General features: G+C 41.7%; 1 protein-coding gene across 2 annotated transcripts in view; it reads right to left on the minus strand.

Moving 5' to 3' along the window:
* Positions 1 to 19519, minus strand: part of SCYL2 (SCY1 like pseudokinase 2) — a 65250-nt gene that overhangs the window by 30460 nt on the left and 15271 nt on the right. For both annotated transcript variants that reach the window (XM_056574619.1, XM_056574618.1), the window contains exons 5-10: positions 18281 to 18430; positions 9022 to 9243; positions 8587 to 8703; positions 5503 to 5628; positions 5048 to 5224; positions 2907 to 3029 (exon numbers count right to left, since the gene is read on the minus strand). In XM_056574619.1, coding sequence (XP_056430594.1) covers positions 2907 to 3029; positions 5048 to 5224; positions 5503 to 5628; positions 8587 to 8703; positions 9022 to 9243; positions 18281 to 18430 — 915 coding nt within the window. The remainder of the gene's footprint in view (positions 1 to 2906; positions 3030 to 5047; positions 5225 to 5502; positions 5629 to 8586; positions 8704 to 9021; positions 9244 to 18280; positions 18431 to 19519) is intronic.

Consider the following 19519-nt stretch of genomic DNA (forward strand, 5'->3'; position numbering starts at 1 on the left):
TGCACCTAAAAATTTATATGATTGCTTATTTTTTGCGCCACCAATTCTACTTTGTAATGACGTCAGTCATTTTGCCCAAAAATCTACTGTGAAACTGAAAAAAAAAATCATTGTGCGACAAAATAAAATAAAAAACGCCGTTTGGTAACTTTTTGGGGCTTCCGTTTCTACGTAGTACATTTTTCGGTAAAAATGACACCTTATCTTTATTCTGTAGGTCCATACGATTAAAATGATACCCTACTTATATAGGTTTGATTTTGTCGGACTTGTGGAAAAAATTATAACTACATGCAGGAAAATTAATACGTTTAAAATTGTCATCTTCTGACCCCTATAACTTTTTATTTTTCCGTGTATGGGGCGGTATGAGGGCTAATTTTTTGCGCTGTGATCTGAAGTTTTTAACGGTACCATTTTTCCATTGATAGGACTTATTGATCGCTTTTTATTCATTTTTAAATTATATAAAAAGTTACCAAAAATGCACTATTTTGGACTTTGGAATTTGTTTGAGCGCACACCATTGACTGTGTGGTTTAATTAATGATATATTTTTATAATTCGGACATTTCCGCACACGGTGATACCATATATGTTTATTTTTATTTTTATTTACACTGTGTTTTTTTTTTTTTGGGAAAAGGGGGGTGATTCAAACTTTTAATAGGGGAGGAGTTAAATGATCTTTATTCACTTTTTTTTTTCACTTTTTTTTTTGCAGTGTTATAGCTCCCATAGGGACCTATAACACTGCACACACTGATCTTCTATGTTGATCACTGGTTTCTCATAGGAAACCAGTGATCAATGATTCCGCCGCTTGACTGCTCATGCCTGGATCTCAGGCACTGAGCAGTCATTCGGCGATCGGACAGCGAGGAGGCAGGAAGGGGCCCTCCCGCTGTCCTGTAAGCTGTTCGGGATGCCGCGATTTCGCCGCGGCTATCCCGAACAGCCCACTGAGTTAACCGGCAGCTTTCACTTTCGGTTTTAGCAGCGCGGCTCAGCTCTGAGCGTGCGGCTAAAGGGTTAATAGCGCGGCGCCGCGATCTGCGCTGCGCGCTATTAGCGGCGGGTCCCGGCTTCACTATGACGCCGGGCCCGCCGTGATATGATGCGGGGTTACCGTGTAACCCCGCGTTATATCAGGGGAGCAGGACCAAGGACGTACCGGTACGTCCTTGGTCCTTAAGGGGTAAAGGATGAACACATTTTCTACCTTAATGACCAGGCTTTTTATTTTTTTATTTGACATGTGTCTCTTTAAATGGTAATAACTTTAGAACGCTTTTTCTGAGCGGAGCGATTCGGAGATTGTTTTTTCGTGACATGTTGTACTTTATATAAGTGGAGTTTTTCTGTAACATGCAGCATTTTTTGTGAAAAACTGGAAAATTTCTGGCGAGGTAAAAGTGATGTTATATTTATTCTGTGGGTCGGTATGATTATGGTGATAGCCATTTTATATAGCTTTTATGTTTTTTTTCCCCCCTTTTCTGAGCAAAATTCTTTTTTTTCCCTTTTTTGTGTTATTTTCCGACAGTCATAACTTTTTTTATCCGACGCCATTGAGTGACTGCTTATTTTTTGCGGGACAAGCTGTACTTTTTATTGGTATCATTTCTGCAATAAATGCTACCTTTTGATCTTTTTTTATTCCTCTATTTGCACCGAAATTAGCAAATTTAGCGCTTTTGTGTTTTTTTTTTTTGTTTTTTTTTTTTATACAGTGTCCACCATGTGGGATAATTTACATTATAGCTTTATAGCACACATCATTACGGACATGGCAATACCTATTATGTATATGATTTGTGTTTTTTTTTTTTTTTTATGATAATACACGGCTTTTATTGGGAAAGGGGCATTTTATTTTTAAAAAAATGTCACTTTATACTTTTATTGAAGAACCTTTTTTTTTTTTAGCACTCTTTACAGGTTATACTATGGTGCAATACATTATGACCTGATCAGCTGCACACAGTACAGCCTGTGCGATCCAGCTTGTGGCTAGATCTCACAGGCTTCCGTAGCAGGCATACAAGAGGTAATCATCTGACCTGCTGCTGCCATAGCAACCAATGGCAACCCGCTAACGTATCACGGTGCAGTCTTTGGTGAACAGGGGGAGCATGCTGCCTGGACTGGCGCAGCCCCAGCAGCTGTGGCGGGACCCCGGCTGTGATTGAAAGCCGGGTCCTGCAGACGATCTCCTGCAGCGCATCACGCAGAGCAGGAGATCGCTAGGACGTACGCATACGTCCAGTTGTGCTACCAGGCTAGCAACTTGGTAGCATGCATACATCCTAGGGAGGGAAGGGGTTAAAGAGAACCTGACAGGTAGTTTTTCTCAGTAAATCACGGGTAGCATGAAACACAGACAGGCTCCCTCATTACAACTTGCTATACTGCAATCCAAAATGCTGTTACATTTCAGAGAAACCTTAGTGCAAAAATGAGCCATGAATGGATCAATGTCAAGGGGCTGACTGTTTGCTGCCAACTCTCTACTGGGCTTGACTGAAAAGGTCTCTTCCTATTTGTTCATTGGGGTGGAGACCTGTCAATTTAGCCAAACAGGGCAAGGAGAAGCCAGCAGAGAGTGAGCCTCCTTGAGTTTTTGGTCAGACTCTTTTTTTAAACTTTAAATTCTCTGAAATGTTATCGTGCTTCATAGCAGGTTGTAATAAAGGAACATTTCTGTTTCATGGTTCAACTAGACAGGTTCAGACACAGACTTTCATACGAGCAGAACTTTTCAGCCATTGCTAGGTGGAAGGACTAACACAATAGAGCTGAATCTACTCCATGCAATGCTAGTTTTTACTACTGCCAAAATGACAATTAACTGGTTAAACATAAGTAAATAATTTAGTCACAAAGCAGTAAAAGACAACAGCTACCTGAATCTGTATAGATGGTGCTTCCAGGGCTCTATAAACCATAGGTAATACGCTGTTCTTGATTTCATCTGGTGGAGTCTTAGTCAGAAGAAGATCCATTTTTTGCAGGAATATTAGAAGTATCTACAAATAATAAAAAAGGCACACAAAAAAAATCTGATTATAGTTTACTTAAAAAAAAAAAAAAATGCTTTAAGAGACATAAAAGACCAGTATTATAATAAACACAGTCACTTACCATGTTACTAGCCTGACGGCATGGAAAATGAAAGGTTGGAATGATTATTACAATTGATAAAAAGTTTAGTGTTTTAGAACTGTGTTTATAACACATTCACAGACAGCATAAATGTAAGTGTTCGTGCAGATTTACTACAGATATTTTTTATGCAGCATGCAAATGTGTGCGTTTTTGTTTTGTTCTTTAAACTGTAACATTTTTATTAAATGAGTTTGTAGAAACAAAGAGAAAAACATCAAATACACGAAAAATGTACAAAATGTAGTAGCCAACCATGGCGTACAGATAGCAAGAAGCAATGCGTAGAACTGAAATAACGAACCGATCTAGTAGAATAACTCAATAAGGATGTTACACTGAAGGCAACTAAGGGTATCAAGTCTATATTCATAACAAAATATGGAAAAACAAACACTATAAACAGATTTAGCATAAAACAACCATACCCAGAAACAAAGTTGCATCTAGAGATGAGCGAACTTACAGTAAATTCGATTCGTCACCAACTTCTCGGCTCGGCAGTTGATGACTTTTCCTGCATAAATTAGTTCAGCTTTCAGGTGCTCCGGTGGGCTGGAAAAGGTGGATACAGTCCTAGGAGACTCTTTCCTAGGAATGTATCCACCGTTTCCAGCCCACCGGAGCACCTGAAGGCTGAACTAATTTACGCAGGATAAGTCATCAACTGCCGAGCCGAGAAGTTCGTGACGAATCGAATTTACTGTAAGTTCGCTCATCTCTAGTTGCATCCCTTGAATGAATATAAACATAAAATCAACAGACTGCACAAGTCAGACAACACAAAAGACAAATAAAGAACAAAGAAGGGAGAGGGAGAAGGGCAGAAAAGGAGAGAGGGTATAAGAGGGGACAGGTGAGGGGTCATGAGGACCAAAGATGGCCAATAATATATGCAGGGGACGTTTGGTTGGCTTCTTACCCAGAGATGTTGGGGAAAGGTGCAAGAGATACACAACAGGGTCTAGGGGAACCTAGAACTTGGGACACCAGAGTCTCAACCGCAGACCAGTATCCAGTAATCAAAGGGCAAGCCATTGGGCCCTGACAACATAGCTGTTCAAACCTTGTCGGTAGAGATACCACCGTATAAACCCAGCGTGGAAATCATGTGGTGCCGCGTCTGAATATAATGGAGCCGTTCAGAGGGCGGGAAATCCATACCGCGTCATCAGTTGGTCAAAAGAGAGCAAGGAGATGGAGAAGGCATCTACCACATCTGCGTAGCAGAAAATCTTTCTGGAGCCCCATTCCCTAACCATGATCAAGGTCAGGTAAGATTATAAAAGAGAAGAGATAGAGAAAAGCCCATATTTCACTCCACAGTAACCCCATATGGCCATAGGACCAAGGAAGGAATCCCAAGGAGGGAACTGCCAGCCCACCGCAAATGTGTGTATTTATTTTTTTATTTTTTAACATAATTCAGTTGCATTGTAGTGTGCATAAAAGAAGATTTCTGCCACAGGACACTAGCCTACATGTGACTGAAATATGGAGGGGGTAATAATATACAACTTTGAATTCTGTCCGTAGTTGTAAAGTAAGAAATGCGTGCTCTTCCTGCTAACATAGCACAAAGGGCATAAATCAGAAGGTTTCACCCTGTATATCATAATGCCAACCTCCTCGGGTAGATCACTGAATCTCCTTACACTTTTGCCCTCATGTCAGCATCTCTAGAAATGTAATGTAGATACACAGTTCAAATTGTACGTGGTTATTCATATTAACATATAAGAAGATGGGACCACATATACAGAACATATACTCTATTACCCAAATCATATACAGAACAAATACTCTATTACCCAAATCTCAACCAAAAAATACTTAAAAATCCTATTATAAAACAAATCTGAGCAGGATGAAGAAAACAAACCTGAATAGGTTCCTGTTGACGAAACACAGGCCCTAGGTCTGGCAGGATGAGTTTTGCATATTCCTCCTTGGTGCACTCTTCTGCTATCAGCAAAACATTGGGCAATACAAATGGCACCATGTCTGGGTTAACAAACTCTGAAGTTAGTGCCGGTAATATTCTTTGTACAACAACACGCTGTGAAATATGAGAAAACGCAATGTTACAGAATATACTAACATAACCACGTATGCTTCCTCAAGTATACTCAGAATGCAGCACATGCACGGCCGCTTTGTCTTTGCAATTCTTCCCCAATAACCATTATTATTTTAGAGTGTTGCTAAATACATTGCTCTCAATATTATTTAAGGCTCTTGTATACATTGACATAGTTCTTAAAGGTACATAAACAGTGACAAGTCATTAGAAAAAGTGTCACCTGGTTGTGTCGCTCAGAATACTTTCATACAAACCTTTGGCAGTTTGGGAAGAACTTTCGGTAAACCTTTGAAGAACTGTGATTTCTGAAGATTGTCTCGTTGAAAAAGGGAATCAAAATATTGTAGCGTCACGGCACCAACGTCATCAAAAAATGGAATCTGTAAAATAAAGAACAAACCATGACTTGGTAGTCAAACTGTTAAATCAATCATGAATGCATGCTTTAATTTCATATTTCTTGTATATACTGATGAGACTAGTGGGTTTTAGGCTTTTAACTCAATTAAAACGTAACTTTTAATAATAGTAGCCTTATAAAGTGAGTGGATGGTAAATTAGAGGAGTACTCCGGGATAAGAAAACTTATCCCCTATCCTACGGATAGGGGATAAGTTTCAGATCGCAGGGAGTCCAACCCACGTGATCTCTCGGCTCTTTGCCGAAATAGCATGTTTCGACCACCGCATGACATGGCCAACATGTCCCTTCAATACATTGCATCGCTCCGGCTCTCCCTTAGAGATGTATTAGGGGGTGTGTTGGCTGCCGCGTCATGCGGTGGTCGGACAAGCCCCATTGCCACTGAGCCCCAGCAGTCGGACCCCCCGCGATCTGAAACTTATCCCCGATCCTTAGGATAGGGGATACATTTTCTAATCCAGGAGTACTTCTTTAAGTATTGGTATGCGACTCAAACATGGTTTTTAGATCTGGAGTACTCCTTTACTATTCTAAATAATAAGTACTCTTTGTATTCTTTGGTATAATTTACTGTAACTGTTTGTCATTGCTTTTTTGTCACGTTTTACACTAATTTATTTTATATTTAAACACTTTACGCAGGGAATGTTTGTTGGCACTGCAATGGACCTTTCATGTCACTTTATTTGTATTATGCGTCCAATAATTATCCATTCATCTTTCATTGATGATCTACTCATTTTGTATATTAATACTTACCCAGCTAGTTTATTTCAATGTGGTTACAATACTTGGCTATTAACATAATGCTCCATTCCTTGTTTGGGGTTACCGTATATACTCGAGTATAAGCCGACCCGAATATAAGCCGAGGCCCCTAATTTCACCCCAAAATCCAAAAGTTATTGACTCGAGTATAAGCCTAGGGTGGGAAATACATCATCCCCCCCTGTCATCATCTATACCCCCGTCATTAACACCCTCATCATCATCATCATCCCCTTGTCATCATCCCACACCCCCCCTTCATCATCCTCTTGTCATCATCCCCCCCCCCTTCATCATCCCCTTGTCATCATCCCACACCCCCCTTTCATCATCCCCTTGTCATCATCCCTACCCCCCTTCATCATCCCCTTGTCATCATCCCCTTGTCATCATCCTCTTGTCATCATCCCACACCCCCCCTTCATCATCCCCTTGTCATCATCCTCTTGTCCTCATCCCACACCCCCCCTTCATCATCCCCCTGTCATCATCCCACACCCCCCCTTCATCATCCCCCCGTCATCATCCCACACCCCCCCCTTCATCATCCCCTTGTCATAATCCCCCCCCCCCATCATCATCATCACCACATGTCCTCATCATCACCACTTGTCAATGTCTGATATAGTGGTCTTCAACCTGCGGACCTCCAGATGTTTCAAAATTACAACTCCCAGCAAGCCCGGGCAGCCATCGGCTGTCCGGGCTTGCTGGGAGTTGTAGTTTTGAAACCTCTGGAGGTCCGCAGGTTGAAGACCACTGCGGCCTTCGACATCATCCAGCCCCCTCTCACCCCCTTTAGTTCTGTACTCACCTCCGCTCGGCGCTGGTCCGGTGCTGCAGGACTGTCCGGTGGGGAGGTCGTCCGGTGGGATAGTGGTTCCGGGCTGCCATCTTCACCGGGGGCGCCTCTTCTCCGCGCTTCGGGCCCGGAATAGAGGCGCTGCCTTGACGATGACGCAGAGGGACATTGGTAATGAATGCACCTCTGCGTCGTCGTCAAGGCAACGTGACTATTCCGGGGCTGGGCCCGAAGCGCGGAGAAGAGGCCCCCCCCCGGTGAAGATGGAAGCCCGGAACCACTATCCCACCGGACGACCTCCCCACCGGACAGTCCTACAGCACCGGACCAGCGCACCCTAACGTCCCGCCGAGCGGAGGCGAGTACAAAACTAAAGGGGGTGAGGGGGGGGGGGGGCTGGATGATGTCGAAGGCCGCAGTGGTCTTCAACCAGTGGACCTCCAGAGGTTTCAAAACTACAACTCCCAGCAAGCCCAGACAGCCGATGGCTGCCCGGGCTTGCTGGGAGTTGTAGTTTTGAAACCTCTGGAGGTCCGCAGGTTGAAGATCACTGAGGGCGGAGAGTTCCCTCGAGTATAAGTCGAGGGGGGTGTTTTCAGCAAGAAAAATCGTGCTGAAAAAACTCGGCTTATACTCGAGTATATACAGTAATCTTTTTTCAGCTTTCTGTATCGCTGATACTTTCTATAAGTTGTCTGCAGTATCGGTTTATCTATATTGGACACACACACTCACATACTGTGCTTTCCTGTTTTATGATACTGGTTCTTGTTTAATATACATATATTTTCTTAGCCATTGGCGTAACATACTCATATCTATTGACCTGTACTCTATCTACGGTGGATACTTATTTGTGGTGCACTACAATGGAATAGGTATGGAATAGATGCATATGTGCTCTTATTTTGAGATCTAAATCAGGTGTTACTCTATCTATACCTACATTGTTTTTAAGTCTGATAACTGTTGCTCTTTTTATGTGTTTTTTATTGATTTTGTGTAGTTTAAAAAAATAAAAAAGTTTTGATTGATATATTAATGGTGTGTTTAAAAAGAGGTGATCCAAGGATAGAAAAACAGAGCTAATTTTTTTTTCAAAATCAGCACCACCTTTGTCCTCAGGTTGTGTGTGGTATTGTAACTCAGTTCCATTGATATGAATGGAACAAAGTTGTAACACCAGACTCAAAATTAGAAATGAGCTGTTTCCCTATCCCTAGATAACTCCTTTAATAGGTATTAACAGCTGATAGTATGTAATGCATTGGTTCAGACAGGTATATAGGAAAAGCATTGTACAAAGTAGATTTGGAAACTGCAAAGTTACACGGGTTATCCCTACCTTTGTCATTTGATCTGCATCTGGTCTGACTGCTGGAGTAACATTAAGAAGCAGTTTTTCATGTTCACGGACTTCCTCTGGGATGTTAACAAGGACGTTCGGGTTTAAACGACTCAGCTGAAAATGAAAAACAAAACTAAGAGCAGAAGTATACAACATATAAGTATTCTACATTATAAATCCATCAGTGCCAAACCAATCATAAAATGTAAGGCAAAAAATAACCATCAATTATATCTCTTTGTACTATACCTCCCTGTACTCCGCTCCTAGTGTTGGGGAAAAAACTAATTTTGTAGAGCTACTACAGAGAAAGCAGAATGTTACAGGACGCCCAGCGAAATCCTTGTTAGTGTATGTGCAGTTTTCCCTCCCAAAACCTCAACATGAGAAGAGATTGTTGCACTCTTGACATTGAACAACAGCAAACCATACCTGATCCAGCTGCCTGCTAAAGCTTTTGTATATATCTTGTTTGTTGACTTCGAAAATAGTCTTTCCTTTGTTATACACTGCGTGTATGATAACACCGAGTGAGTACATGTCGCTGGCAGGGTCACAGCTTACTGACAATATATATTCTGGGGCCAAGTATTCAGGATTAGGCAGACACAGCGCAGGTAAGTTGGGATCCCATTCTTTACATACATATTTTATCTGTGGAAAGAAGACAAAATGGAATGAGCGTTCAGACAACTTAGCTGAGAGTTTGACATAAAATATATTGCTGTGAATGCCAAAAGGAATGATAAAGTGGCCATCATTTTTTTTTTTTTTATGTTGGCTGAATGTTTTTTCAAGAGTTATCTCTTCTGACCTCCACATACACAAGAACACTTGGCATGGCTGAACGTTCAAGTTTCCTGTGGGGAGGGGTGAGCCACAGCCAGACAGCTTTGTCGGTGGCTTATCTTTCCTAGAACAAAACAGTTGTGGCCTAAAGTTAAAAGACTGACACAAAATTTAGTTTTCCCACAGTTCTCTGCTTCAGCGTTAGATCTTTTTGTCAGATGTTTCTGTGGTATTCTAAAGTACAATTACAAGTAGAGATGAGCGAACTTACAGTAAATTTGATTCGTCACAAACTTCTCGGCTCGGCAGTTGATGACTTATCCTGCGTAAACTAGTTCAGCCTTCAGGTGCTCCGGTGGGCTGGAAAAGGTGGATACAGTCCTAGGAAAGAGTCTCCTAGGACTGTATCCACCTTTTCCAGCCCACCGGAGCACCTGAAGGCTGAACTAATTTATGCAGGAAAAGTCATCAACTGCCGAGCCGAGAAGTTTGTGACGAATCAAATTTACTGTAAGTTCGCTCATCTCTAATAACAAGCATTTCATAAGTGTTTACTCTTTTATTGACAAAGACATCAGGTTTATGCAAAGACAAAGTATTTAAAGTGTTAACGTCTGCAGTTTGCTCTGGCATGTTGGATATCAGCTTCTGGGCCACAACCTGACCGATGACAAACCATTGTTTTCAAACTTCTGTGTTTTTGTTTGTTTACCCACTTTTTGAGGATTGACCACAGGCTCTGAAAAGGATCGAGACCTGGGGAGTTTCCTGATTGAATGAAATCTCCGAGACTCTATTGATATGATAGCAAGTGGTTGCCTCATTTACACCAACCCCCCCCCCCTCCTTTTTTTATGAACATAAAATTATTTATATTTATTGGAATCTTTAGAGTACTATATTTCTACCTCCTATAGGTTTTTACATATAATATAGATATATATTTCTAACTCCTATAGGTTTTTACATATAATATAGATATATATTTCAACCTCCTATAGGTTTTTTATATATAACATATATATTACAATCAATACCTATTTTTAATATATATATATATATATATATATATATATAGTCATTATGGAATTATTTCATCAGGTCCTTTGGCCACTGACTTTTGGCTTTCATGTGTGCATACATTCTTTTATTATGGTATTATCCTTTTTGGTTCTTAACTATATATTTATAATATACTGTTTTATTCTATATACTATTATATGGGTGTTTCTACAAATTGTCAGCCTTTTTATATTGTCCCACTAATAGAATATACATATACACATATTATATATATATATATATATATATATATATATATATATATATATATATACACACACACACACACACACACACACTTTTTTAATATTGAATTTTACTCTTAAAAAACATGTAGTGGGATATATACATATGTACTAATATCCCACATGGTATGCTAGCACCTTTTGGGCCACTGTTCTCTCGGTCGTATTGCATTTTTGCTCTGTTATATTGACCGATTTGTTGCTTATGGTTAATACATGTTCAATTTCTAACAGAGTTAACTACCAGGCTATGGGGGTGCAATCCTCCAGTCAATTATATTGGGCTATGTGATAGACTTTTTAGTTATAATCACCCTGTTGCTAGGGGTTCCCACCTTATTACACATCTGGGTCTGGCCCCGTATTTTCAACTTGCAGGACCTGGCTCGCTGCTGGCCCTCCCAGAGCCGGGGGAGAACAGACTATTTTCATCCTAGTCTACATCAGCGCACGGTAACTACCTCCTACTCAGCGAGTGCGTGTTTTAGCCCCGCCCACCACCAACCTCGCTACAGTATCTATAGCGCCATTCATTCATAAAACCAGACTACTCCAGCGCAGGGTAACCGGAACTCTGACACGTCCGTACGCTAGCGCTTGGAGATTCTGCAGCTACCAAACATTCCATTTCTTTGATCGCACAAATCTTCATGTCCCTGTACTAACTAGAGACTGTAATAGTTTCAATTGTAATATGTTTTATGCATTTGTATGATGTTATGTTTGTACTGTGCTTATCTGGACTCCGTAACCTGTCCAGAATAGCCTAATTGATTTGACCGTCTATTTAAATGTCTGATGAAGTGCCCGCTACGGGCAGGAAACGCGTTGCTTTTATGTGCTTAAAATAAACATCCATATGTATTGAAGACTCCACGAACTTTTATCTGCTGCTGTCTATGCGCCTGCAAAGATCTATGTTTGCTATTTTTTGCATATGCTGGGGAGATTCCTGGTCATGGACCCAAAATATTAAACTTTGGTTCACCAAATCACTTAGTTATAACTTCTGCCTTGTGACATGGTGCTCCATCATGCTGAAAAAGGCATTGGTTATCACCAAATTGCTTCTAGATTAAAGAGGTACTCCCCTAGACATCTTATCCCCTATACAAAGGATAGGGGTTAAGATGTCTGATCGCGGGGGGTCCTGCTGCTGGGGACCCCCCCAATCTTGGCTGCGGTACCCCAGACATCCGGTGCACAGAGGGAACTTCGCTCCCTGCTCGATGTCTGGAAATGCGGGGCGGAGGCTCTTGATGTCACGCCCCGCTCGTGACGTCACAGCTATGCCCCCTTAATGCAAGTCTATGGGAGGGGTGTGAGGCTGTCAAGCCCCCTTCCATAGACTTGCATTGGGGGGGCGTGGGCGTGATGTCACGAGCCTCCGGTGCTGAACCAGATTCTCTAAATGAACACCGGCTGCAGCACGGAGATCGCAGGGCTCCCCAGCGGCGGGACCCCCTCGATCAGACATCTTATCCCATATCTTTTGGATAGGGGATAAGATGTCTAGGGGCAGAGTACCCCTTTAATGGAGGAAAGCTGCTCTTAGGAGGGGCGGAGGCATTTTTTCTAAATGACAGAGTTCCTTATATTCACTTGTACTCTTGTGGGAGAAGAAAAACAACCATGGCGCTCTGGTCCTCATATCCTATCCTCCCTATCCCTACCTCAGGTGGGGGGCTGAGCTGTGAAGAAGACATTGTACACCAAAAGTAAAAGGGGGCTTGACTTAGTAGGGGGTGTGGCTTGCATGCTGGACTGACATTCACTCGGAGAATGAGAGCGTAGCTTGAAGAGTAAAGTACCGGAAGTCCCATAGACATGCATGGGACTTTAGCCCATAGACATGCATGGGACTTTAGCCAAAAAATGCTTACACTCGCAAATGGGGTGGGCTGGGGTTAATTCAACTATTCTATATTTTTAGTTTACCTATAAAAGTGTACCAAGTTTCATCAAAAGTGATACTTGAACATACACACACCCTGAAATAGCATAATAAAATTGGTGTTTAAAGGACAAGCAGGCCGTGCTTTACTCAATAGAGAATTCCGGCTTAAGGGGGTTATCCAGGAAAAAACTTTTTTTTATATATATCAACTGGCGCCAGAAAGTTAAAACAGATTTGTAAATTACTTTATTAAAAAATCTTAATCCTTTCAGTACTTATGAGCTGATGAAGTTGAGTTGTTCTTTTCTGTCTAAGAGCTCTCTGATGACACGTGTCTCGGGAACCGCCCAGTTTAGAAGCAAATCCCCATAGCAAACCTCTTCTAGTCTGGAGTTCCCAAGACAAGCAGAGATGTCAGCAGAGAGCACTGTTGCCAGACAGAAAACAACAACTCAACTTCAGCAGCTAATAATTATTAAAAGGATTAAGATTTTTTAATAGAAGTAATTTACAAATCTGTTTAACTTTCTGGAGCCAGTTGATATAAAAAAAATTTTTTTTTTCCTGGAATACCTCTTTAACCCCTAAACGACCACTTACGTAAATGTACGTCCTGGTTTGGCGGGACTTCTCGCACCAGGACGTACATTTACGTCTTGTGTATGACCGCGAGCATTGGAACGGTACTCGCGTCATAAACGGCAGGCTCCGGCAGCCGGGGACCCACCCATAATGGCCGACATCTGCGATCGTGCGGATGTCCGCCATTAACCCCTCAGACGCATCTGCGGCAGCTTGAATGGATGATCGGATCGTCCGCGTCGATCCGATCATTCAGCATGGCGGCCAGAGGTCCCCTCACCTGGCTCCGGCTGTCTCCCGGGGTCTTCTGCTCTGGTCTGAGATCGAGCAGACCAGAGCAGAAGATCACCGATAATATTGATTGGTACTGTGTCCTATCCATTAGCACTGAACAGTATTAGCAATCAAAGGATTGCTATAGATAATAAAAAGTGTAAAATAAAAGTTGAAAATGTTTAAAATAAAAAGTAAAAAAAAAAGTGAAAAATCCCCCTCCCCCAATAAAAATGAAAATTGTCTGTTTTTCCCATTTTAACCCCAAAAAGTGTAAAAACTTTTTTTATAAACATATTTGGTATCGCCGCATGCGTAAATGTCCGTACTATCAAAATATAATGTTAATTATCCCGTACGGTGAATGGCGTAAATGTAAAAAATAAAAAATGTCCAAAAATGCCGCTTTTGTGTCACATTTTATTTAAAAAAAATTATAAAAAATGATCTAAAAGTTTTATATATGCAGATGTGGTATCGATAAAAAGTACAGATGACAGCACAAAAAATTAGCCCTCATACTGCCCTATATATGGAAAAATGAAAAAGTTATAGGTGGTCAAAATGGGGCAATTTTAGATTATTGATTTTGTACAAAAAGTTTTAGATTTTTTTTAAGTGGTACAAAAATATAAAAGTATCTAGCCATGGGTATCATTTTAATCGTAGTGACCCACAGAATAAAAGAACACATGTCATTTTTACCATAAAGTGCATAGTGTGAAAACAAAACACTCCAAAATGCGCAAAATTGTGGTTTTCATTAAAATTCCCTCCCTAAAAAAAATTAGGGGGAGGTAAAATGAGAGGTTTCATTACAGAGTACAATTGGTCACGCAAAAAACAAGCCCTTATATGGGTCTGTAGATCGGAACATAAAGGAGTTATCGATTTTAGAAGGTGAGGAGGAAAAAACGAAAACGCTAAAATAAAATTGGTCTGGTCCTAAAGGTGAAAATGAGCTTGGTCCTTAAGGGGTTAAGTTCCATTAGAGTTTGCTTACGGTTAAATACAAGCAGACAAGCAAACCTATTCAATAAAAAAAAGTGTGTGTTTCTCTGACACTGTACTGTGCAGCCTTCTCCAAATAAGTCTGATGACTCCTTGCCTAGCCCCTAGGCACTGCCCTTTCTTGTTAGCATCAATTCCTCCACATCTTACCTCCTCATACGCCTATTTTCTCTTTATTTACCTGCTGTAATGACATGTTAACATATAATTTGTGGACATTATGTGCATTTTTTAACCTCATGCATCCGTTTGACTTTGTTAAAGGGATTATCCCCCATAAGCTGATTTTAGTATGTACCTGCCAGACAGAATTGGATATGCTTAGGAAAGATCTGTGCTTGTCTTGTGGTTAAATGTTGTGAGATTACCATAACACTCTGGCTATTTTCTGTTGCAGTTCGTTCTCTTAAACTACAAATCCCATGATTCCTTGTTTGCAAGGGTGAGGCCACCCCACCCATTAATGCACACCTGTGATCCCTTCAATTCAATAGACCAGTGTTTTCTCACCAGGGTGCCTCCAGCTGTTGCAAAAATAGAATTCTTGCAGAATGATCTCCCTCCCACCCAGCGACTCCACCCATTCAAACAGACAGGCTCCCTCTGAACACCTGACTAGGTGTCTTGGGCCGCACTGCAACCTGTAAAAACCTAAGACGACGGTCATTTTGTATGCTGTTAAAAATAAACATTGGGGCAAAAATCCCAGACCACCATCACACATAGGTACAGACACTATACTACAAACTACACTAACTTTAACTTCCCTAACTTTAAAGCCCCTGTAGCATATGGTCGTTGTGCAGTGCCATTTTATTCTAGGGATGTTAGGGACCCGCTACTTCCAGGTGGCTGTGACGTGGCTAGCTGGCTTGCAATTCATGATCATCAAGTATATGTGCCACCATGTCTGTTTTTTTCTCTATCGAGTCCACATTCTTTGTTCTGTACCTATTTTTTTTATTTTTAATTGATGTCAAAACTGCTACAAGTACCCAACAAACAGTTGGAACTGCCAGCAGCATGTTATAAAGCAGAAGATACTGAGTATATTAATATATAATGCTGTGAGAAAAGATTAGGTATAACAATTTTTTTGTATATAAAACTTGGTTTATTATGGACATAGGAGTCCAATTATACTCAGCAACTACATTTGTCTCTGCATGCACATATAGAGAAGGCTGTTAATTAATAAAGGGGTACTCCACTGGAAAAAAAAAAAAAAAAAAAACATTCTAAATCAACTGGTGCCAGAAAGTTAAAAACATTTTTAAATTACTTCTATTTAAAAATCTTAATCCTTCTAGTACTTAGCAGCTGTTATATGCTCAACAGGAAGTTCTTTTCTTTTGAATTTCCTTTCTGTCTTACCACAGTGCTCTCTGCTGACACCTCTGCCCATTTTAGGAACTGTCCAGAGTAGAAGCAAATCCACATAGCAAACCACTCCTGCTCTGGACAGTTCCTCATATGGACAGAGGTGTCAGCAGAGAGCAGTGTGGTCAGACAGAAAGGAGATTAAAAAATAAAAGAACTTCCTGTGGATCATACAGCAGCTGACAAGTACTAGAAGGATTAAGATTTTTTTAATAGAAGTAATTTACAAATCTGTTTAACTTTCTGGCACCAGTTGATAAAAAAAAATAAAAAAAAAGGGGTTTACCAGTGGAGTACCCCTTTAAGACCACCCACTTAACCGAATAAGTAGGAATTTCAACCAAGTTGTGACAAATTATACACTTTAAATACTAGAATTCCTACAGAAAAAAAAAAAAATAATTTGATATATATATATATATATATATATATATATATCAATCAATCAGCTCAACTAATAATGCTCTGTAATATGCTGCTGGTAGATTGGGCAGGATTTTTATAGTGACAGGTTGCCCTTACATCTCCTATTTGGAACATTGTTCCACCTTAAAACGCCAAAGTAGTTGGCAGGTGCGACTCTTCCAGGTATATGTCTCTACTACTTGGCTGGTAAACTCTGTTGTTAATATGCCTTTCTAATGGCCTCTATTCCATCTGCCGCCAACAGGGGACTTCTTCCTCTTCACATATTAGCCATTCAGGTTTAGAGGGCGACTAAACATCTCCATTCTTTCCCTGTCACCCTCTCTGATCTCCCCCTGTGGCACAACCCCAGTTTCCCTCATCTCATGGGTTCAATAGATATACAGTTTTGGATAACGGCCAGAGGTGCAGACTTTAAAACATTTCTATGATAATAGTGTCCTGAAGTCCTTTTTACAACTCCAGATGAAATTTGGTATACCTAGGGAGGGCTTTTTTAGATTCCAACAGCTGAGGAATCTCGGACTATACACTCATAGCGGTTTTGAAATCACAGGGTAGAGAAGCTGGTGCTCCTCTCACCTGAATCAATGTTCACTTAAAGGGGTCCTCCGCCCCTAGACATCTTATCCCCTATCCAAAAGATAGGAGATATGATGTCAGATCGCCGCGATCCCGCTGCTGGGGAGCCCCGGGATCGCAGCTGCGGCACTGCGCTATCATTACTGCACAGAGCGAGTTCTGCACGTAATGACGGGCAATACAGGGGCCGGAGCATCGTTACATCACGGCTCCGCCCCTCGTGACATCACGGCCCGCCCCCTCAATACAAGTCTATGGGAGGGGGCGTGGCGGTGCAAACTCGCTTTGTGCAGCAATGATAGCGCAGTGCCGCAGTGGTGATTCCGGGGCTCCCCAGCAGCAGGACTGCGGCGATCTGACATCTTATCCCCTATCCTTTGGATAGGGGATAAGATGTCTAGGGGCGGAGTACCCCTTTAACTCTTTTAGTCGCCTAAACTCACCTATGCACTACTTCAGATTTTTTGCCTGGTCATTTACTATGCATTATACCCTTCCCCAGCAGTATAGAGATTACTTTAGACTTTAGTGATTAAAGGGGTACTCCGGTGAAAAAACATTTTTTTTTAAATCAACTGGTGCCAGAAAGTTAAACAGATTTGTAAATTACTTCTAGTAAAAAATCTTAATCCTTCCTGTACTTATTAGCTGCTGAATACTTCAGTGGAAATTCTTTTCCGTTTGAAACACAGAGCTGTCTGCTGAATCACGAGCACAGTGCTCTCTGCTGACATCTCTGTCCATTTTAGGTACTGTCCAGGGTAAAAGGAAATCCCCATAGCAAACATATGATGTTCTGGGCAGTTCATAAAATGGACAGAGATGTCAGCAGAGAGCACTGTGCTCGTGATTCAGCAGACAGCTCTGTGTTTAATATGTATGTACAGATGCTATGCAGTGGTCTTTTTCTTTTACTTTCTTTCCTTATCTTTCTATCTACTGTTTCGTTTGTCTTAGTTTAGTATGAGCCTGTGCAAGTATTTAGATTTAATATTTTTGTTATTTGCACTACTTGACCTGCCTTATTTCACTGGAATTGTACCCGGTGCAGATATTGGTATTATCTTTGCATAGGACTGGTGTATAGGACTTGTCATTGAAGAAATGTAAATTTCCGAGCACACAACGGAATAGGATTCTTTAATGACATGTTTTTTTCATGTCTACATATCTTTTATTACCAAATTAAGACTTTGTAAAAGGTTATTCTCTATTCACGTTGTCATTTATTATTGTTTTTGCTCCTATAGATGATTTACAAGTGGTCAGATTTTCATTTATCTGTGTTATGCCACAATTCGGGATCTATTAAACCTACAGCATTTGTGGAGTCTGTCTATCATATACAACACTTTGTTCTAAACTGAACATCATACAAAAGAAGTGAAATAAAAAAATATATATATATGCTGTCCCCATTTGTCATATGTGCCCTCAAAATTACCTCTTGTTCTGAAGGGTTCACCGATGGATTGCAGAAGTCAAAACCCATAATTTTCCAAGCACCACATTTGTTTAAAATGATGTTCTCTGGAGTGAGATTTGAATGGATCATCTTGACACTGCTATGTAAAAATGACAAGCCTTCAGAAACCTACAAAGAGGCACAAATTGTTATTATCAAACATGTGGTTAAAGTGTCAGACAATTCAGCATAGAGCTGGGCGGTATGACCAAATGTGTGTATCACGGTATTTTTGTAACTTATGGCGGTTCCACGGTATATAACGGTATTTCTTTCACACCCCCCCCCCCCAATCATGTTACCTGCCAGCGCTGCTCTGCTCTACCCCCCCCCCCCAAATCATGTTACGCGCCAGCGCTGTTCTGCTCCCCCGCCCCAAATCATGTTGCGTGCCAGCGCTGTTCTGCTCCCCCCCACCATATCATGTTACCCGCCAGCGCTGTTCTGCTCCCTCCCCAATTATCAGCCCAGCGGGGTACTACTCACATGTCACCCGCAAGCACTGCCCTCCTCCTCTTTGTTGCGGCTGCTGGCGCTGGAACTCTATACTGTACGCCAGTGGTCTCCAACTTGCGGACCTCCAGGTGTTGCAAAACTACAACTCCCAGCATGCCCGGACAGCCAACGGCTGTCCGGGCATGCTGGGAGTTGTAGTTTTGCAACAGCTGGAGGCCCGCAGGTTTGAGACCACTGCTGTACGCTGTATCCCTATGCCTGGGCTGCAAAAGATAAAGAAAATAAACTTTAACTTACCTACGTCAGCCTTACGCTGTTCCTTGGAACTGGAACGTCGGACAGCCGTCAGCCTATCACCGGCCGCAGCGATGTCCCGCCCCAGCCAGTGATAGGCTGAGCCCACTGTCATGTAAGAAGCCGGCCAGAGCTCCTTACATGACAGTGGGCTCAGCCTATCACTGGCCAGGGCGGAACATCACTGCGGCCGGTGATAGGCTGACGGCTGTCCGACGTTCCCGTCCCCAGCGTAAGTCCGACGTAGGTAAGTTAAAGTTCATTTTCTTAATCTTTTACAGCCCGGGCATAGGGATACAGCGTACAGCAGTGGTATCAAACCTGCGAACCTTCAGCTGTTGCAAAACTACAACTCCCAGCATGCCAACGGCTGTCCGGGCATGCTGGGAGTTCTAGTTTTGCAACATTTGGAGGTCCGCAGGTTGGAAACCACTGGCGTACAGTATAGAGTTCCAGCACCAGCGGCCC

This window comes from Hyla sarda, chromosome 4 (genome assembly GCF_029499605.1).
Source record: "Hyla sarda isolate aHylSar1 chromosome 4, aHylSar1.hap1, whole genome shotgun sequence".
Lineage (NCBI taxonomy): Eukaryota > Metazoa > Chordata > Amphibia > Anura > Hylidae > Hyla > Hyla sarda.